Source organism: Ambystoma mexicanum, chromosome 14 (assembly GCF_040938575.1).
Source record: "Ambystoma mexicanum isolate Mex_15411 chromosome 14, UKY_AmexF1_1, whole genome shotgun sequence".
Classification (NCBI taxonomy): Eukaryota; Metazoa; Chordata; class Amphibia; order Caudata; family Ambystomatidae; genus Ambystoma; species Ambystoma mexicanum.
The window spans coordinates 84,230,883-84,253,673 of NC_090940.1; the positions used below are offsets into that span (position 1 = coordinate 84,230,883).

Genomic DNA, 22,791 nt, shown 5'->3' on the forward strand with positions numbered 1-22,791 from the left:
AGAGGGGCAGGAGGTAGGGTTCCCATGTGAACCCATGCCAGACCCATGCTGGAGAACAGTTACAGGTAAGTAACTTGTTCCTTCTCCAGCACGGGGTCGGGCATGGATTCACATGCTCATGAATAAAGAATACATAGCAGTACACATGCACAACCATGGGAGGTGGCAAGGCTCAACAGAAGCAATCTTAACTACTCATCAGGCTCCCCTTCAAGCAAACAGGTTGCGCAGCACTGCTAGGCACTGCTAGGCCGACTCTCGCCTCCTCCCTGGAAACCCTGTTGACGCAGTAGAACTTTGTGAAGGTGTGACTCAACCTCCACGTAGCACCCCTGCAGATGTCCAGCAGGGGCACACCAGACAGGAACGCTGTAGTAGCAGTGATTGCTCTGATAGAATGGGCTCTCGGACGACCAGGCAACTGTCGGTTTGATAACCGGTGACAATTAGGGATGCAGCCGGAGAGCCACCTAGAAATGGAAGCCTTGGCAAGGGCCTTCCCATGGTTCACAGGACCAAAGTTCAAAAGCAGCTGAGAAGTCTTCTGGAAACTTTGTGCGGGCCACAAAAAACGTCAGTGCTCTAGTCACATCCAGCGAGTGCAAAGTCCTTTGAGCCGGCGACGAAAGCGTCGGAAAAAACACAGGTAACACCAAGGGCTCGCTTAGATGAAAGTGATGGCACCTTGGGCATGAAGTAGGGGTGCGTCCGCAGCACCACCCTTGTCTCGTGGAAAGTCAACTAAGGTGGTTTACAGGATAGGGCCTGTATCTCACCCACTTGTCGTGCAAAGGTGATGGCCACGAGAAAAGCAGTCTTCCACGACAGAAACTGGAGTGTGAGAATGCCTAGGCTCGAACGGGGCTCCCATGAGCCTAGTAAGTACCACATTGTGCTGCCACAAATGGAATAGCCCCTGGACGAATTCCTTGACTATCCAGTTCGACCACAGAGAGTCGTCCTGGGGATCTGATGTAGCCGGAGATGGCTGCCAAATGAACCTTGGAGGCGTGAGCCAGCCCTGTTTTAGCCAATGACGGCAAATACAGAAGTACCCGAGTGGCCGTGACCCTCAGAGGGTCGATGTTTTGTGAACTGCACCAAATTGCGGATTTCTTCCATTTGAGTCCGTAGCATTTCAAAGTAGATGACGCTCTGGCCTTGGCAAATACCTTCTTGCATTCCGCCGTAAGATCCTAACCCCAAAATTCTAATGCTGCAGGGGTTAGGCCCTCAGGTTCAGAGATCCTGGGTTGTGGTGCAGAATTGAGCCTTCTTCCCTGGCGAGAAGATCCATGACCACCGGCAGCTTGACTGGAGGAGACGCTGACATTCTGTGAAGCTTCTGTGTACCAGATCTGCCTCGGCTATGCTGGTGAGACGAGGATCATCCTGCACCGGCACCGCCTGAGTTGATTGATGACTCGAAGAAGCAACGGCAACAGAGGGAACACTTACAGAAACAGGCCGTCCCAGGGGAATGAGAATGCGTCCCCCATGCTCCCCGCCTGGGGAAACCTGCTGGCGAACCTCCGGCACTTGGTGTTCGTTGCCGTCGCAAACCAATCGATCTGGGGATTGCCCCATCTGTCGAACAGGTTGTCCACTTGGTCCTGCTAAAGCTTGGGAGACTGCCCAGTGCCACAAGTCCTGCACCTCCCTGGAGAGCGCCATGGATCTGGTGCCCCCCTGCTTCCAGATGTAGAACATTGGTGTGGTATTGTCCAACATCGTCCAGGCGCGTTACTGAAAGGATGGTTTTCCTCTTCGCCGCCCGGCGCCGATATAAGAAGCCTTCCTTCTTTTCCACCGGCATCATCTGGAAAAGCTCTGATGTGCGGGCAATCATTGCGTTGAAAAATCCTACCTTGTCCGGCAGAGAGGCTCCCACTCGTGGCAAGAGCGTAGTTCCCTGCTGAGGGAGTCGGCGACTGTTCTTTACTCCCGCCAGGTGGAACGGAATAAGGAACATACCTTGGGAGACTGCCCAGTGCCACAAGTCCTGCACGTCCCTGGAGAGCGCCGTGGATCTGGTGCCCCCCCGCTTCCAGATGTAAAACATTGGTGTGGTATTGTCCGTGAAGGCCCTCACCACCTTGCCCTTGAGGGATGGCAGAAACTACGAGGACCCAAAACACCAGCTGTAGTACCAGTACGTTTATGTGCAGCGTCTTCTCTTCCAACAGCCACAGACCTCTGGCATGAAGACGTCTGATGTGGGCTCCCCATCCTTCCAGAGACGGATCAGTCGTGACCGTCTCCTGGTACGGGGAGGGGCTCTGGAAATCCGTGCCCAGGCGATATTGGAGCGCTTGCCCCACCAACTGATCGTTCATCAGAACTCCTCGTCGAGCGAAATCGTCGTGGAAGCTTCCAGACACCTGGACCCAACAGGCATCGAGGAACTCCTGTAGAGGCCGCATCCGTAGCCTGCAGAGCCCAATCAGGTAAATGCACAACATGCCGAGCAGCGACTGGATGGTCTTCAACGTGGCGATCTTCAGTGCCAACAGCTGTTGCACTGCACCTTGCCCAAGATGGCGGATATCCTTTCCTCCGACGGTGACACCAGGCATGGCACTGTTGAGCTTGGATCCTAGGAAGAGAGCATCCTGCGTTGGAGCTAAGCCGGACTTTGCATAGTTCACCGAGAACCCCAGATCCATCAGCAGACGGACGGTCCACTCCATGTGTTCAACGGCGGTGTCCCTGGACTTGGCCCGGAAGAGCCAGTCTTCCAGGTAGGGGTAAACACGGATCCCTTGCATCGCAGATGAGCCGCCACCGGCGCCAAGCACTTGAAGACTCTGGGTGCCGACTTCAGCCCGAATGGAAGGGCCTTGAACTGATAATGCTTCCCCTGAACAACGAAGCGCAGAAACTTGCAATGTCTTGTATGAGGACGTGGAAGTACGAGTTCTCCAGATCCAACGACGATAGAAAGTCCCACTCCTCCACTCCAGCTGGCCGATCACGTACTGCAGCGTGACCATCCTGAACTTCTTAGACTTTAGATATTTGTTGAGCCGTCGTAGTTCGAGAATGGGCCTCCAGCCCCCAGTCTTCTTTATTATGAGGAAGTACCTAGAGTATACTCCAGAGCCCCGGAGTCGCAGTGGAACCAGCTCTATCGCCCCTTTCTGCAACATGGCTCGAACCTCCAGCTGCAGCCGAGGGACGTGGTTTTCCTGCTGGGCCATCGGTGGTATTCGCTGTCACTTTTGTTGGAATTCTAAGGTGTCCGTGAGCGAGAGCGTCCTGCACCAATCTGTCGGTGCAGAAGGTCTCCCACAGGCTGTTCACCAGCCGGCCTCCCACCGGGATGCACAGGTGGGGACCCCCCAGACGCCCTGGCTGGTTCAATCTTGTTTGCAGGTCGACTGGCAGCATTGCAGTCCCTGACAATGACGTCTGCCCCAAAGGCCTTGGAGCAACCGCTGTTGGCTTCCTGGGTCGAGGAACGGGAGGGCTGATGGTACGAGGACGAGTCCCCAACCCCCAAAACCCTTCGAAGAGCGGATAGACATCCCTCCTGAGGAACGAAAGGACAGTCATCATTGCTCTAGGGTGTCTAGGGCATGAGCCGTCTCCGTATCGGTCTCGATGGCCTGGAGTGATTCATTCACCGCTTTCCCAAACAGATTGTCCCAGTCAAAGGGCATGTCCAAAATCCTTGTCTGGACCTCCTGTCTAAAGCTGGTGGCCTTCAGCCAGCCACGACAGCGAAGACGAAATCCATTTCCCATCTGGCGGAAACCAGTGTTCGTGATGTCCAGTGCCACTATATGGCATGGCCCGAAGCCATCTCTCCTTCTTGAAGGATATTCAATGCCTCAACCCACTTGTCAGGGAGTAAGTACAGCAGCGGAGCCAGCTTAAACCAAAGCTCCAGGTCGTTTCTGGCAACGATTGCGATGGCGTTGGCAGCCTTGACAGTCATTGCTGCCAAGTAGATCACATACCTACTCATCGAAACCAACTTCTTCCCCTAGTTGTCTAGAGGGATGGAGGAAGAGGAGGAAGCCAATCTTGACGATTACTTCCTGACGGCCGCTGAGACCCCAGAGTCCAGCAACGGTTGAGACCATAAGCACTTGGTTGCAGAGATCGGCAGCCTGTACTTCTTCTCCAATCGGTCTCTCTGCGCTGGGGCTGTAGAAGAGTGCTTCAGCAGAGCCAACCCTTTGTCCCAAACATCATCCAGGAGCGGTACTGAAAGGATGGTTTTCCTCTTCGCCTCCCGGTACTGATATAGGAAGCCTTCCTTCTTTTCCACCGGCATGATCTGGAAAAGCTCTGATGCGCTGGCAATCATTGCGTTGAAAGATCCTACCTTGTCCGGCAGAGAAGCTCTGGGTGTGGGTGACTGGAGGTCCATCCCGCAGTCATCTGTACCCGTAGTCACAGTGTTCGATTCCATCTCCCTTGGAGGGGTGGATAGGAGGAGGAGGGATGGGGGAGGAGGGATGGTGGGGGGGGGCGGTGTGTCATGGAGGTGCTTCCTCTTCTTGCCGGCGGTTCCCCCGGTGTCAACAGGGTGGCTGTTACTGGTGCCGCAGGAGGTGCGGGCGGTGGGGTCGCCGGCATTCTCCTCTGTATCTCGGACATCAGTGTGTGTAGGGTGGATAGAATATCCAATGAAACGTCTCTAGGCGGTACTTTGGGTGTAGGAGCGCTGGTATTCGGGACCTAGTTGTCCTGGGGCCCCTTGTCGTCGCCTCCGTCAACGGTAACCGTCATCTCCGTCTCCCCCATCGTGGGGTGAGTCTCCTGTGTTTCCCTCGTCATCATCGCCCTCCTGGAAGGTGTGGACAGAAACAATCTCACCCTCATCAGCCGAAGAAATGTCTGTGCCTTGGAGGTCCCCCCCCCCCCTTTCTTCGAGTCTAGAGGAGTCGGTCTCAGGTCGAGGTCCGGCATAGTCTTCTCCAGGGTTTTCTCAACAGGCTTGCTCGAAGCCTCCATCCTGGGAGGAAGAGCCACCCTGGCCGTCCGCCCCTACGGCCTTCGAAAGCATGGCCACCACCAACTCAAGGGAGGGCGACTGTTTCATATGATGCACTTGGGTCTTCACGGAAAGGCTGGTTCCCTTGTCCAGTTTGGTCTTTTCCTTCCTGGCCATGTCAGACACCTTGTCCTGCTTGGCCTTTTCCTTTGGAGCCTTGTCAGACCCCTTTGTCTACCTTGGCTTTCTCCATCGCAGGTGGGTCAGACACCGCACCCTGCTTGGCCTTCTCCGGATTCTATCTCAACTTCCCTGTGTAAAGTGTAGACAAATTTTCCTGACCATGTTATTCAGAGACCGTTCCCGTTGGAGCGGTTCTGCGGGTACCTGGATGCGTAATCTGGGCATTGCGCGTTCTCCAGAGTTGCAAACAAGTCTATCTCTGGGAAGCCCCAGTCTGCGAGACATGTTGAAAACAATGTCTTCGTGTAATCGACACTCGTACTTTACGGGTAGTGGGAATTCTCTGCTGAGTACGTCCACCAGAAGATCGTGTTCCCCTGGAACGTGTTGTGACGGGAGGAACATCTTGTGTTCGAGAGCCCATTTCCATATATTCTGTGACAATTTGGATAGCTGTGGAAAGTGAGTGTCCACTTGTTTGCTCAGGTAATACATTGCCATATTACTGTCTCTGAGGACTAGGACTGCCTACCCATGAAGGTGTGTTTGGAATGCTTTCAGGGCCTTTAACACTGCTTGCCGTTCCAACAAGTTTATGTGGTTGGTTGCTACCGCTGGGGACCACACACTGTGTGCCGTCTGATGAAGGAGGTGAGCCCCCGTCAGAAATGAGTGTGGTAAGAGTAGCTTCTACTGCAGGGGTGGTGAAGGGTTTACCTTGCAGAAGTTTGTCCCTTGAACACCACTGCAGAGACTGAATTAGGGCTGCCGAGATAACCACTAGATCATCCCATTGTCCACTGGCCTGACATCATTGGGTTGAGAGCCACCAATCTTGCATGGGGCGCATGCGCAGACGTGTGTGTGAAACTAGGTAAATGGAGGAGACCATCATCCCTAACAGTCGCATGGCTTTGTGGACGTAACCTTGTGACTGGCTACATATTGAGGGATCTAGAACAGAATGTTTTGAACACTCTCGAAGGGAAAGACTAGGCCGTCATTGGTCCAAATTAGAGCCCCCAGAAACTGACTTGGCTGGAGTCTAGCCTGGACTTTTCTCATTGATCGTGAACCCTATATTGAAGAGATCTACAGTCTTATGAGTATTTGTTAGGCATTTTCCGTACGAATACCCTGTTATTAGCAAGTCGTCGAGGTAAGGGTAGACTTAGATGGGCTGCGTGTGCAGTTGAGCAGCTACCACCGCCAGCACCTTCGTGAACACACATGGATTTGAGGCAATGCCGAAAGGAAGAACCTTGAACTGATAAGGTTTGTGATAGAGAACACGCACTTAGGTACTTCAGTGCGCTGGCAACATTGAACTATGAAAGTATGCATCTTTCATATCCAATGTTGCCATGTAATCTCCCTGCACCAGCAGTGGGATTACTTCCTGCAATGTTGTCATTCTGAACTTTTGTGGTTTGACATACTTGTTCGCTGGGCGCAAGTCTAACAGGGCGTATGGTGAGATCCTTTTTGGGTACAAGGAAGTACACTGAATAAATACCCTTGTTAACCTGGTGAAAGGGGATGACTTCTATGGTGCTCATTTCCTGCAGGATCCCAACCTCTTCCCGCAGGATTTGCAGGTGTGTTGGTGACCAGCGTCTGTCCTTTGGTGGATGGTATGGAGGTAGCCAGTCGAATTTGATACAATAACCGTGGGCAACGGTCTTGAGCACCCCACTGGTCTGATATGACCCCCTCCATTTGAATGAACAATAACAGTCTAACCACCCCCCCCGCCCCCTGTCCGGGGAAGCATGGGAGGGGACCCGGACCGGCGAGTCATTTTGGTGCGGAGGCCGCTGAGCCTCTTGGGGCGGAGTTTCTGCATCTACCTTGCCTCTGAGCCATCCTCTCTGCCAGTATCGACTGTTGCCAGCTGAACCGTGTCGGGTGGACATTGAGGAACTTCCTGCGCCATATTGTCCATGTGAGGATCAGAAGAAGGACTGCCCCTGAAAGGAACAGCAAGAGTTTGCAACTCCCCGCTGTTGAAAGGGCTTGGCTGTGATTTGATTGAGGGACTTTAGCATCTCATTCTCTTTCCTAGCCGTTTTCAATCAGTCATCCATAGCCTTACCAAACAAGTAAACAAGTTAGACTCTTCCACTGGCTTATTAATCAAGGAGGCCAGAGTCTCCGGCTTAAAACCAGAATTCTTTAGCCAGGCGTGCTTCTTAAGAAGAGTACCTTGCGGCAGAGTGGACAGGGGGGGGCCCACTTTGTCTGCCGATCTTTTAACATCTTTGGACGAAAGAGTTTGCAGGACTTCTAGGAACGCTCGTCGTGGTCATGAGGTAAGCGCCTATTGCATTTGCGATGGTTGTCTTTCTAGGGGTATTTTCTGTTGCATGACAGACAAAATTTAAATTGAGTCCTTTCCATAGTAGAGTTAAAGGGCAGTGTCACAGAGTTGGCGGTGGGACAAACGACAACACAGATTAGAGTTGCAGAATACTTGGTTTTTTATTAAGTTTTAATCTTCAAAATAAAAGAAAAAAAACGCCAAGAGAAGCTTTTCCTTGCTGCTTGGATTATCTTGTTTTTTTTTCTCTTTTGCATATCGGATGTTGGCCAAAAACTAGGGAATTCTCCATGTTATTTCCATTTAACCAGTTCTATGGTTATAACGTGAATAGTTTGTATTTTTCATGTAACTCCCTTTCTAGTTACTGTTTCCTAGGCTTGTCTCTCTTTCTTTGTTCTATCTTGATACTGTTTTCCAGTCTAAAATATGATGTCTTCTTCATGACCCTTATAGGGTGGATTAATAGTTGTTGCCTGGATACTCATGTTCCTTTTAAGGGGTTAAAGGGTTAACCACTAACCTCTTCGACTTCTCTGACGAAAACAGGTACTTCTGCTGTCCTTTTATTCGTACGGCGGCATATATTTCTGACTGTAGAAAACTCTCTCTGACTTCTTCCCGTTCAGGTTTGTATTACAGCCGCCTGCTTCGGGCACTGCGGGAGCACGGCTTCACATACGCTCTCTTCTTGCAGCTAACACCTGTTTGGTGCGGCCCGCCTCGAACAGCTGTCCAACGCAGCTCTTCCTGGAAGGTTGTCAGGCCCTCTCACGGCGGCGAGGTGATTGTTTGACGGCGGTAGGAGAAACTCCTCCAGGTTGGTGGGGGTTTCGGAGCAGCTTATATTTTCATTGCTCACCGTCAATCACTGCAGCCTTGCGAACTCCACTTTCTTCTCAACGTAGGCTGGAAACTAGATGCAACCTTCACTCCTTCCTATTTCTTACTTCAACAGCCAACGGCTAACTTCTATTAATAACTGTGAACCTCACAACCGTTCAACTTCATATTTTAACGGATCATGCTAATACGCCCATTCATAACAGGGCTCTTCCTCTTGACCAGCTGGAGCCTGTCAACAGAAAATGACCAGTAACCTTTTTGAGAAAAGTACCTTCCAGGTTACACACACTTTCTATTTGTTGGGAGAACTGTCCAAGCTCAGTAAGGACCACCCCCATACAATCATCCTATTGCTCTCTGCTTGCCGTGATGCCTGTTGAAACTGAACAGATGGCTTTGATCCCCATATGTCTTCTACCTTTTCACAGGCAGCCAGACCAGAAAAGGGGCGAGGGGGGAAAAGGAAATGCATTCTCAAAGAATCAAGCCAGGGGTCCCACTCTCCCTACTGTATAGGCCTGGCCGGAGGGCCAAGGCCACACCGTCGACAGACGTCGACCGATGCACCAGTCGCCAAACAGCAGTGGATGTCTTCAGCTTAGGGGCCCACGAAGTAGCCGAAGAGGTACGTCGAAGACTAGACTACCATCAGTCATGGGACAAAGTAACTATTTTCAATATAACTATCGAGCTCGGCATAAGGCGTCCAATTAGTTGGGCTGAAAAAAATAATTTGATGGACCTCCACGCGTGGGGGATTTTGGGTACACTACACGTCACGTTAGGGATAGTCTTACAGTCACGCCCATGTCGACGTCGCCTTTCGATCCTCCAGAAAGATGCAATACTCGCGATTACCACTAGATGTCGGACTATTTGCACAGCATGTGATTCTATGCAGATTAACAAGCATCAGAAATATAATATATAGTGTAAAAAAAAATTCCCAGTCCTGTTTAATTCTACAAAAATATTGAAATGCTTAAAGCAAAGTTAAAAAATGAAGATTGTCAAATTACCAAATATACACGAGTCATAACATTAGGTAAAAGATTCTGATGACATAACAAAAGTTGAACCACACACACACAAAAAGGGGTTTTCAGTGATGCAGCAGAGCTCCCAGGTCGACCCCAAGCACAGGATTCCGCTTCAGAGGATGGGGTCTATTTGTATTTATTTTGTATTTTATTTATTTGTATAGCGCACCAGGCCCAGGGGCAACCGGGCGCATCACTTAGTTACAACATAAGAAAAGCAGACAGAACCATAATTACAAAGTTTACAGGTATAATACAGAATTTACAGGTATAATAGCAATGAGAGGACAAGCAGATTATATATACATGTACAAATTAAGCAGAGAACCCAGAGCTAAATGCCCTGGGCGGCCAGCCAGGTTTTCGTAAGGGGTTTGAATCTCGGTAATGAGGGTTCTGCTCTAAGCTCATTAGGAAGCATGTTCCAGTGTTTAGCTGCCAAGATAGGGAAGCCAATTCCACCTGATCTTTGGAGATTGAAACGTGGAACCTCAAGGCAGTTTAAATGAGCCATTCTGCGGGGTCTAATGGAGTTGTGGAGGGGAAATCTGTTGGCCAGGTAGCAGGGAGCTTGGTTATGAAGGGTGGGTAAGAGCCAGGGTTTTCAGGGAGATACGGTGTGGGACTGAGTGCCAGCGAATATTGTGTCTGGTGTCGGATATGTGTTGGCGCCTGGGAATGTTGAGGGCAGCTCTAATCGCATTGTTTTGGACAATATGTAACTTGTTTAGGTTGCAGAAATTGGTGCCTAGGTACAGTGCATTGCAGTAATAAATCTTGGATAATACAAGAGTTCTAGCCAGGGTGACAATTGGTTGCGGAGAGGAAAGGGCGACAGGCTGCAATAAGCTTGCAGGTATATGCCGCTGCGGAAGAGACGGCGTTAGTTTGTCTGGTCAGGGATAGGGTCGAGTCAATGTAGATCCCTAGGGTTTTAGTGTCCTTGGCGGTTGGGATAATATTCCCATCGATGATGAAGGACTTGAACGTAGGGTCGAGTTTGGTAAGTTTTTGTGGCGAACCAAGAATAAGGCGCTCAGTCTTTTCATCATTAAGACAGTCAGTGTTGAGCCATCCACGCCTGGATGACCTGGTAAATGACATTGATAACGAGGGAGTCAGCCGTGTAGTCACCTGAGATAGGGATTAGTATCTGGGTGTCGTCGGCGTAGTTGTAGTAAGTGACACCCAGATAGTCCAAGATTTCGAAGACAGGTTTGTTGAACACGTTATACAACGTGGGTGAAACACAAGATCCTTGTGGCACGCCACAGGAGACAGGTGCAGGTGGCGCGGCTGCTAGTGGAGAGAACACGCGCATAGATCTATTGTCTAAAAAGGAGCTAATCCAGGTTGCAGCTTTATCAGAGAAGTGTGCAGCTGATTTAAGGTGGTGGCAGAGGATTTCATGATTGACGAGATCAAAGGCCGCCGAGAGGTTCAAGAGGAGTAAGAGAGAAAGTTTGCTTTTGTCTTTTAGATCTTCAATCTGTGTTTTTAAATCTATGAGGGCAGTTTCAGTGCCGTGCCGTGACGTGGCCGGAACCCAGATTGCCCAAGTCCCAAGAGTTTGTTAGATTCCAGGTAATCTTGAATTTGTAGATATGCTGCACGGTCGAGGATTTTTAGTAAAAACGGGACCGTGGTGATTGGCCTGTAGTTTGTGGGTATACTAGCGTCCAGGTAGGTTTTTTCAATAGGGGGATGACCCACGCGTCCTTTAGATTGTCAGGTACGATCCCAGAGCTAAAGGAAAAGTTGATGAGCGTAGTAATGAATGGCGCTAGGTCATGAGCTGCTTCCTTATTATAGGTGCTGGGCAGAGGTCGCCTTGGCAGTTGGTTGGTTTAAGGCAGGTGATGATCTTTTCCACTTCGGAAATGGAGAGTGGAGAGAAGCTAAAAGGAGTCAGAGTCTGGGATGGGGTGGTTTAGGGTGGGGATAGGGTTGGGTTGGATTGTAGGCTTGATTGTTATTGATTTTAATTTGGAGGGTGGCAATCTTGCCGAGGAGAGCCTCTTGGATTTTGGTACACCAAGTGCTATCTTTGATGGTAGTGTCTGGTGCAGTGACAGGGGTTTCAAGTTCTTTTAGGATTCGAAACAATTCTTTGGTGTTGGATTTGGCTTGTTCGATACGTTTATTGTAAGTGTCTTTTTTTAGCCTGGAATATGGCTTCCTTGTAGTTAAGGGTGGCCGGGAGGAGGCACAATTTGTTGGCTGCGGACTGGTTGCTTTTCCAAATTGATTCCGCAAATTCGTATTTCTTTGCGCAGGGTTCTGAGCTGGGGTGTGAACCAAGAGTTCAGGTGGGCTCGAGGTTTGGGTTTTCTCAGTTTGGATGGGGCGATGATATCTAAGGCTTTTTGCATAGCGAGGTTAAAGGTGTCAACCATAGCCGTGGGGTCAGAGCATGAGCGAACCTGGTCATTGAGAGCCGGGAGGGGGAGGAGTCTGTCGCAAGTGATGTCACGTTTATTGCGGGTGGCAGTAGCCGGTGCAATGGTAGGAGAGAGGCTGGCAGGTTTGGACTGAATGTTAAACGTAATTAAGTTGTGGTCGGTCCATGCATACTGTTGGTTAGAGATGATATGGATAGGACAATTGTGGGAGGCTAGCCAGTCGAGGGTTCTGCCCTTAACGTGGGTAGGTTGGTTGATAAGCTGTATGAATCCTGGATTCATAAGCATATTATCAATAGTCATGGCAGCAGTGTCATTGGGATCAGTGAGGCCCAGGTTAAAGTCCCCTAATATCGAGGCTTGGGATTTGGTTTTGGTGTTATGAGTGATGATGTTGGAGAGGTCCTCAGCGAAGGTGGATAGCGGCCCAGGTGGCCGGTAAAGTAGATGGAAGGTGATAGTGGTTAGGAGTGATGGCTAGTTTGGCTGTCAGTGCTTCCATAGAGGAAAAGTGATGCACAGAGGAGAGGTGGAAGTTTAGAGCATTTTTATGGATGATGGCAATGCCACCACCTTTGGACTGGTTAGAGTTACGATCGTGTCTGATAATGTTGTAACCTGGAGGGATGGCAAGGGAGAGTAGTGGGCCAGAGGCTGCGTGAAGCCAAGTTTCGGTGATAGCCATAAAGTCTAGGTCGAGGGTAAGAATAAGGTCAGCCACTTCTAGAGCGTGAGCCGTGAGTGATCTGACATTGATTAATGCACCCTTAATATTGCTAGTGTTAGGGAGGTTGGGGTGAGGTGATGATGGGTTTTTCAAGTGTGTGGATGCGGTGGCGGTCGGAGGCTGTTTGTTAAGATGCACAGAGTGATGGGAGGCGTGCGTGAGTCGCGAGCCAAGTCTGGCATTTCTCAGGGTGATGGAACATGGTATGTTTGGTGAAGGTCTGGAAGCAAAGTGTTGGAGCCATAAGGCTGGGTTGGTGTGGTGAGCAATGGACGGCATAATCATGGTGTTGTGAAGATTGGGGTAGTGGAGGGTGGCGGTGGTGTAATTGGGTACTGTCCCACCGGTGTGCCATGTGAGGTAGAGTGGGGTGGGCAGTATTCTTGCAAATAGAGTAGTGAGGGTGGAGGGCATGTTGGCCTAATACAGTCTAAAAGCAGATGCCTACCAGATCTACAAAAAGGGTGGTTGAGGTAGGGGTGCTGTCGTAGGCAATTGCACACAATGTTAAACAATAACAACAATGCCCACCGTAGATGCAGTGGCGTGCACAGAAAGTAAGGCAGCAGTAACCGCGGTAGCAGTGTATTAGGGTACAGATACCTAGATTCGATTTTAGCAGAGGGAGCCAAAAAGGCAGTCGATTAAAATGCAGAAAGGCACACGTTCAAATACATTAATAACGAACACATAAATGTGATTTGTCTAAGAGGAGAGGGGATAGTAGAGATGTCTACCAGAATGTAGAGTACATAGGTCCGACTAAAGGTGGCGCACTGTTGTGAGTGTTTTAAGCAACCTTAACAACTAATGCAGTGACTGGGACGCATAGCAGATGCCGGTAAGGTAATAAAGAGAGCAGATTAAGTGGACAAGGTAAGGGGCGCAGGTGGAGTAGGTAAGACAAATATGGATTACTCACAACCTCATAAGAAATGAGCAGGGGGTATGGCCCTGGGATCTGGTCAGCTCAGGACAGTCTCTAGACAGTTGTTGGCCTTGCCCTTAGGGCCTTTCCCAGAAGGGCCGGCTTGCGCCTCCCGGCGACTGAAGGGTGGAGAAGTAGGGTGGGAGAGCCAATCATCCGGCTTCTCAGGTCAGGTGAAGGAAGCACAGAGGAGGGGAGGCTTGAGAAGGCACGGGCGGCCATCTTGGAATGGATTCAGCCTTGTGTGCTATAATGGTGGTCGAGTGGTTGAGGCTCAGTTAGGACAGTCACAACTTTACCAAATTTGCAATGTGCAGCAAACGCAAGCGTTTGAATTGTAGTGCACAAACAAACCAAGAATCGATTTTAAAGGGTTAACGCGCCTAACGCACTAAGAATAACCCAGGGAGTCACAATTGCTAGGGCTAGGTGACATACCTTGGTGCAGTCCAGCACAAGGTGCAGCAGCAATGGCTTAGCAATGCCAAAAGGAGAATGGAGATTGAAAAGGAGAATTTGGCGGTGCAGTCAAGGGAATGTGACAGCACAGGTCTCTGGTGCTTCATGGGTGAAGGGAGATGGAACCAGGGCACTGGGGAAGATTCTCGGGTCAGCTGAGGCTTCAGGGTCCTGAAATGAAAGGGCACCTGCTTTTGGGTCCGTCCCTGCAGGCATGTCAGGAACTTCAAAGACACTAGACCTTCAAGCAGGAGCAGTGATCCACATGTCCCCATCGGATCAGGTTAAAGGAGCGCTGCAGAGGGTTCCATTCTAGTATTCTTTGAAGCAGCAGCACTTCGCCATCGGATTGTTCAGGACGTGAAGGGGTGCATAGCTCACGACCTTCCACGAGGAGCAGGCCTTCCAGACAAAAGCTTTGGAGATTCAGCTGTAGAAGACGCGAGTTTGGAAAGGATTCTGCTTTTATTCACCTGGGGAACCAGTAAGTGAACACCTAATCGCACACCAAGCATAATTCCAACAGACCTGTGCTCAGCCAATGGCAGACCATGCCCTGCAGGGATAGCCAGGCATAATAGATAGGTCTCTTACACAAGAGAGAGACTCAAGAATGCCCTAAGCAGGCATTGGCCTGTCAGAACTAGATACAGGCTGGCTACAGCCCCCAGTCCTGAGAGACCCCCCTGTGGCTAGATTAGGCCACCACCTTGCACTCTCAGTAAGAGGGACAAGGGATACTCGCTTGACTTCACCCCCTCCCTCAGGTCTTTAGGGCAAACGAAAACCGCCATGTTGATGAATGCAGAACAGGGTCAAAAAGCAAGAAGCCAGGTACAAGGGAGTCCACCCAGTGAAACCTTTTTAAGCAGGCGCAAAAGTCACCACCAGCCTAGACAGAGGACTAAGAGGGTACTCGCTTTGCGAGAATATGGGGTACCCCTGCGTTAGGAGTCATATGGACCCAGGACCGAGCATAAAAACAGCCACACAGCATCAGGTTCTGGATTAAGCCTGGCTGGGAGAAGTCACAAAACAGACAAAGTCAGCAAAAAGTACATGGGGTTACCACATGTGGTAAGAAGCGCGATTTCTGCCAAACAATTGGCAGCTCTACGACAAATAACCAATTTCAATAAAAAAAGAAACCTCACTGACAAAGATTCCACAGTGTAGGCTAACCTTCCATAAAGTCACATGGATGTTTGCATGAATAATCTAGCATCACTCGCTTGAATGAAAGAAATGGACCACAGATCCGCAGATGTGTACTAATTAAGTTTAAAACCGTTTTGCAAAAGATGCATCACTATTTTCTTCCATTAGCCTTCGACCCGACGAGCGGAGGGCAGGAGCCCTCCCCCCCTCCTCGAACAAGCAGACCCACGGAGAAGCGGCTCGCTAGATCGTATCAGCTGAAGCATGCAGCACCCAGCCCCCTCCAAGGTACAGCGCCATATCTAAGAAGCCCTGTACCTATCTGAGCCCTCGACCTGCATCCAACACAAAAAGGCATTACATTTCATTTAATACTTCTGCCGTGAATCGAGCGTGCGCGTCCGAAAATGGCTGCCACCTTGTTTCCATCTGGTTGCTGAGCAACCCCAAAACACATCTCTGCGTTCAGCCGACGGATTGGCTGTGACCCGCCTCTTACAGCTGATAGCTGTACCAGAAGGCGTGAGCCGGCGTAGGGCCTACGCACCAAGGGCTGATGCTATAAGGGCCAGGCCTGCCTCAACGGGTAGACCATCAAATGGGAGAGCAGCAGCCGCTACCTCGGTGTGACCCTGGACAGCAAACTCAACTGGGAAAGCCACATCGAGAATACTCAGCAGAAGGCAACAGGAAAGATGGCAGCGCTGTACCCACTCCTGAAGAGCAAGTCCATGGCCCTCCGGACAAAGATCAACATCTACAAGGCGATCATCAGACCAACCCTGACTTATGCCTCCCCAGCATGGATGACCTGCCATGAGCGACACCGGAAGAGTCTTCAGATAGTCCAGAACAAGGCCCTGCGGATATTGTCTGGAGCTCCAATCTTCACAAGGATAGCAGACCTTCACAGAGACCTGGACATCGAGATGTTGGATGAACATCTAGCGAAGCTGAGTAAGAACTTCTGCCAAGAACTGGATCAGAACCCAAACCCTCTGATCAGAAGACTCACTGCCACCACTGCAAACCCCTTCGACCGCTACCCGCGGCCCATCACTGCGAAGACCCTGTGAAACCAGCCCTACTGTGACAAGACCACACAGACCAAGAAGAATACAAACCCACAACTACACACTCAACCTGAGAAGATGAGTAATGAGGCTCAAGCCTCGGTATCCAAAAATCACCGCTGATGGATAAAAATCTATCAGCAAGAAGAAGAACAAGCGCCTGTCCTTGACAGTCCGCCGAAAAAAACTTTCCTCCTGGTACTTTGGCTTAGGCACGCACCATCTACGACCTCCCCTATCAAAGGTGAGCTCCAACGGACCTCTAGTAACGTACTTAGCAATGTTCATATCGCCAAACTGTTAGCGACCTTATTTCTGCCGAGCTGCTTTGCGTACTTTATATAATATATAGCTACCTTGCGCTGCTTACTGCCTTATTACCGCACATTATTACTTTACTTATCTAATTACTGCCTGCTCTTATCAACTGCATATATTTCTGCATACTGCTAATCAATACAACCTTTAAGTTGACCAATGCTGTTTGCTATCAGACCAACTGCAGAGCGCTCACATGGGTAAGTGTTAGCCTGGCTCCCTATTGTACCAAGGTCTAACCCCCACCCATGCTCGCACCAGACCCGGAACCCGTGTCGTGCTCATCATGTACCTGCACTGCATTGACTTTTACCCTCTTGCTACTTGCACGCAATTTATGACGCTGCCCTATATGCACATTAAGCATTGTTGCTATCTACTGTCTGCTCACCTTATTAAGCAATATCTCTGTATCCCTACGAGAATTGTTTAATGACATACTGCATCCTTCTTGTGCACCGGGCTTTGTCTATCCTTTGCACAGCCATTCTAGGCATGTTGCTCACGGCCACTGCCAGTCATTCATAAAACTCCTGCTCTTTACCACCTCCCCGAGAACTAATTGTGGCTAGTTACAGCACCTCTGTACCTCTCTGTAAAAAAAACATCTAGGACAACCACTCAGGCTCCACCTGTTTTATGTTCTTTACTGTGAACTTGATACTTGATCACTACCAGCTGTCCTATTGATCTTCCAACCCAGATGAATCCCCTATTGCTCCATTGCGTTTGCCTGCACATGCCATCTTGATTCTACTGTGATTTTGAACATTGACATTGTTCCATTGCGTCTGTCTGCATTTGCCATTTTAGCAGTGCATCTAGATGTACCCTTTGCTGCATTTGCACCCATTGTTTGCACACTGCATTCTTAGCCTTACTGTGATTTGTGACTCTAGGTGAACCCCTCCTATTGCTCAACTATCTGTTGCACAAGCTTTCTTCAGCCCCCATGATGTATCTTGAATCTAGGTGAACCCCTCTCCTGCTTTGCACCTACCCACCTGCACATTGCATTCTAGTATCACTGTGAACTTTGAATTTAGCTACCCTTCAATCATAGCTTAGGCTGCTCTTCCAACTAGCACTACTACTCCAGTCTCCAACATTACGCACCTTTATTGCCAGACCATGATCTCCTGGCTCGCCCTTATGTTTACCGCCTTCTGCATCACGTTGGACAACGTACCCTGCAGCGGCAACAGTTACATAACCTACCAGGACGGCCTAGCCAAACTTGGATGCCCAAGACACCACCCCATCCCCTGCTCCACACCCTTCCTACCATCTGTGTCCCCTTTCCTATCCACTCACCACCAGCCTCATATTCCCCCCCCTTTAACATCCCAGCCAACACAACACACAGCCACCCTAGACCGAACACTAAGCCTCACCATACCAAACTGAACACCAAACACCCTGCCCAATCAAGCCTCCTGGCCTAACCCGCTCCACCTTCACTCCCAACCCGCAACGACAGACTAGGCACTAGGCTCCCCACCACAACCACTAGGCCCAACGCCAAGCCAAAGACCAAAACCAATACGAAGCACAATGTGCCTAATAAGCCCATACCACCCCCACTAAAAGGAGCCCTACTCAATGTCAGATCCTTGGCTGCCCACCCCACAGAAATCGCAAACATTCTCACCAATGATCTCGATTTCCTAGCCCTAACAGAAACTTGGCTTCATGAGGCGTCCGGACTACACTCATCACTAGCCATCCCGGACAAATACTCCATCCTCAGAGCTGATAGACCTAACACTAGGGGAGGATGCGTAGCGATCATCTACAAATCCTCCTTAGACTTCAGATCATCTCCCTCAGTCACTCACATCCTGTGAAATGCTCCCTGCCAAATTGCAAGCCTCTCCCACAAGCACGATCACCCTCCACCTAATATACAGACCCCCATGCCCCCCTGGGGTCATTGAAGAAGACCTCCCATCTCTCATTGCTGAAAACATCAAACTGACAGCACAAATTATGATCCTCAGTGACTTCAACCTTGGCTACCAGGACCCAAACGATGCACATGCTGCATCCCTAGCCAATGTTCTAACAGAACATGACTTCACGCAACTCAATGTACTCCCCACCCACCAAAAGGGGAGAATCCTTGACTGGACAGATCATCACCTGATCCTCCTTGAGGTCAACATTAATCATGTACTACCCAATAAATACCCCCTGGCACCAGCCTGTCTCACCAGGAACAAACGCAACATCAATGCCGAAGCCTTACTACCTCTGGTCCTACCCACCCTCAACGCTCTCCCAACCAACGCTGACTTAAACCTATTGATCGACACCTTCAATGACTCCATAGCTAAGGCAATGGACACCATTGCCCCCCTGAAACTACGCAAAGACAAGCCAAAAGCTCATCTGAACTCGTGGTTCACCCCTGAACTCAAATTACTCAGAAAAAAGAAAGCCAAGGCACAACTTACATGGAAAACCAACCCATCTGTGGAAAACAAATCCAACCTCACGAACATCTCTCTATACAAAAGCGAGATAATTCGTACCAAAAAAGATGTATACAACACCAGGATTGCTCAGGCAGGGTCCTCCACTAAAGAATTATTCAAAATTCTGAAAGAACTAGAAAACCCTATTTCACCCCCAGACATCTGCTTGAAAGACAAATCCTGGTGCACCAGCATCCAAAACGCCCTCAACAAAATTACAGGAATCCAAACCAAAATGGAGGACAAACGCCAACAACTCTCCAATAACAAGGTCACCAACCCTAGCCCACCTACGCCCAACAATACCAGTTCGGGCTTCACATTTAAGAAAGTTACCATGGCTTAAGTCCAAAAAATGATCACCTCCTTAAAAACATCGAACTGCAAAGGGGACAGCTGTCCCGCCCAGATCATAAAAGACGCAGCTAGAGAGCTTTCCCCCTTCATCACCAAACTTATTAACCTATCCTTCATCAATAATTCAGTCCCCAGCAACCTAAAACAATCATGGGTTCTCCCACTCTTGAAAAAACAATCCCTAGACCCAGCCATACCCACCAACTACAGGCCTATTACCACAGTCCCATTCTTACTAAAAATCCTGGACAGAGTTGCATACATCCAAATTCAGGAATACCTGGAATCCAACAAACTGCTAGGAATAAGTCAATCTGACTTCAGACCTCAACACGGAACAGAAACTTCCCTTGTTGATTTCAAAAGCCAGATTGATGAAATTAAAGACAAAGGCCATGCCGCAATTCTACTCCTCCTAGACCTCTCAGCGGCCTTTGATTTGGTCAGCCACGAAATCCTCTGCAATCACCTAGCCACCACAGCTCACTTCTCTTCTGACATCACCTGGACACAATCCTTCCCGGCAAATAGATACCATGCGGCTCTTCTCAACAACAGCTGCAGCAGACCCCATCCCCATCTCATGCGGGGTCCCACAGGGTTCCTGTGTATCCCCCACTTTGTACAACATATTTACAAAGCCTCTTTTTGACCAACTGGACCGTCTAGGTGTCACCTACACAAATTACGCAGATGAAACCCAGATACTCCTCACCATCACAGGTAATTACCAAGCAGACGTCACCCGGATCAACAAAATATTCTCCATCATTCAGGCATGGATGGCATCTCATGGCCTCTGCCTGAATGATGAGAAGACTGAGCTCCCCATCGTCGGCTCCCCCAACAACCTAACTAAACTTAGTGCCAGCTACAATAACATCACGATCGATGGTCACACCATCCCCATTGCCAAAAGCGTGAAAACCCTTGGCTTCTACCTGGATGCCAACACTAAACTCTCCAAACAAACCAATACGATCGCCTCAGCCTATACCAGCAAGCTCATCAGGGCCAGCAGATCTTTCTTATCATCCAATAGCTGCCTCACTCTCGCCAGAGCCCTCATACAATCCAAGCTGGACTAATGCAACGGCCTGTACCTAGGTGATAATCTAATTAAACTACAGGTACTACAAAAAAAAAAACTTCCTGCACGCAGCCCTAAACATTCCCAGGCGAGAGCAATTCTCCACTGCCAGGAAAGCCTGCAAATGGCCAGAAAATTGACTTGAAAACCATCTGCCTCACGTACAAGTCCCTTAATCACCTAGCACCACCATATCTAGCTAACAAATTCACCATGAAACCTACCACCAGATCCTCCAACACGCAACCCTTGACAGTGCCCAGGTTCCACTTAAAAAGAGCCGGAGGAACCAGCTTCACAGTACTTGCTTCCCAACTCTGGGACACCCTACCCCTCAACATCAAAACCATCGAGTCCTTCCAGATCTTCAGGAAGCAGGTTATAAACTGGCTCCTGACCAAAGAGTAGTACTACTGACTCCGATCCTCACATCGCCAGCTCGGTAAACTGCTGCATGTATTGTAAATGACTGCATATTGAAATTGCACACTATATGTATATAATATAAGTATGTATGTGTGTATTAATTATGTAACAGATATTTATTATGTAACCGTCTTCTTAAAGCACCCTTCTACCTCTGGGTTTGGAGCGCTATACAAATAAATAAAACAAACTAGAGGGCTAGATTTAACAAAACCTTACACACTGCTAGACACAGCAGAACAGCCTTTGGGAGTCCCTCTCCCAACAGGCGGGAAAACATTCCAAAATCAAAGCAGTGTTTGGAAACTGAATTATAAGTTAAAAAAATAAACACTCTGAAAAGAGACACAGAATTCCTACCTCTCTGCTGCTTTTCCCCAGACTGAACTTTAGGCGAAGAGATCGGCGAACCATTTCTTTTCGACTTATTTTTGGAGAGAAACATCCAGTTTTTCCAGATTCAACTCTGAAAAGAAATGCATATATAATTTAAACTGTAACTGATGCTCCAACTATTAAAGAAACCGAAAAAAAAGGTTTACGAGTACAGACTATTCTTCGGGGTCACATAAGAATACAAACTCAAAGATGCCTACCTGGTGATTCAGGTACGGTCTGTGGCCCTACTTAACAGCTTGTTGAGAAGACCTGCTCATAAAGCATGTCTGCCAACTGGCCTTCTGCAAAAGCAGGTCTAACATATTGGGGAAGACAGAGCCTTTGCGCACATCTGAGTAGAAAAGGTACCTTTGTGGTGATTCAGGTACTCAGTCAGTAAATCTCCCGCCTGGCCAATTTGATGGGGAAAGGCCTGCTCCTGCAGCAGCCTGACTCACAGGAAGAGGCCTTCGTCCACTAACTTGTTATTGTAAAGTCTGCCCTAAAATACTTTATAAGACTATCCTTGGGCAATACAGAAACTCAACTCTTAGCATACGTCTGTACCACTCAAGGCAATGGTAGTATGACTCATCTTAGGAGATGGCTGTAGGAAGGTCCAAAGAACGTGTAGCATGCATATGGTCGAAAGAAACATAAAATGATATATTGTAAAAATAATGATTTTATATATACACAGGCAAATGTCTGAAGACGTTTTTGTACAGGAATAGCACTGCCCTAAACCACCTTGCCTCCGCTTGTCCTGTGCATCATCTCTGGCATGTTACAAATCAAATAGAGAGAATTATTTAGCAAGGTAAGCACTATTGAAGAGGAAGTGCCAAGTGTCATCCACACTCCAGCCACCCCCTTCGTAGTACCCAGAACTTTCACGGCAAAGTATGTGACGTATGATGAACAAATGAACCAGCAAAGAGCAGCGGTTGGGCTCTGCCCAGTGCATATCAGAGTAACATCACCTATTGAAGTACCGACACCTAAGAAAACCTGGACAGTAAAGGTACCCATTGAGAAAACTATATCTACAGTCAAGACAGAATGGAATACCCAAAGAAGCCAAGAAGATAATGAAAGAAGACGAATGGTAACGTCATAAAACATCGGATGGGCACACACAGATACAAGACCAGAGAATGCGGATGGAAAACAAAGTCAAAAGGAGATACTATGGATAAATGACATCTCAAACCCAAGATGAAGAAACGTATGCCATATACACGAATATATTCAGTTAGTTTAAAGATGTGCAGATGCAAGAAACCGCAAGAAGCAAAGAAATTGTGAAGCTTGCTTATGCTTATTAGTAAAATAGATTGCAGCAAGCACCAACATATAGATATATATACACCTCAAAAGCACTTTATACATGTGTAACTCCACTACGCAGAGGAGCAGTATTGAACAAAGGTTACTAAAGGTCTCAAGGGGAGAGTGTCGCAGCAAACAAATCGAGAATTAAGAGCGACACTCCGCTGAAGGTAACCATACCAAGAAGCCCAGGTTGTATCTGGTTGGAAAAGGCTGACAGCGGATACAATTAAGGAGACAAGAACAGTGTATCCTGTTCAGAAAGGTCAAGATAAGCCACAGATGGTACAAGACTGGCAGAATTAAATCAAATACACGAAAATACATGAAGA

The 22,791-nt window shown here is 48.9% G+C and overlaps 1 protein-coding gene across 2 annotated transcripts in view; it reads right to left on the bottom strand.

Moving 5' to 3' along the window:
• Positions 1–22,791, bottom strand: part of ARHGAP11A (Rho GTPase activating protein 11A) — a 350,081-nt gene that overhangs the window by 46,926 nt on the left and 280,364 nt on the right. For both annotated transcript variants that reach the window (XM_069638559.1, XM_069638560.1), the window contains one exon: positions 21,110–21,215. In XM_069638559.1, the coding sequence (XP_069494660.1) occupies positions 21,110–21,215 (106 nt within the window). The remainder of the gene's footprint in view (positions 1–21,109; positions 21,216–22,791) is intronic.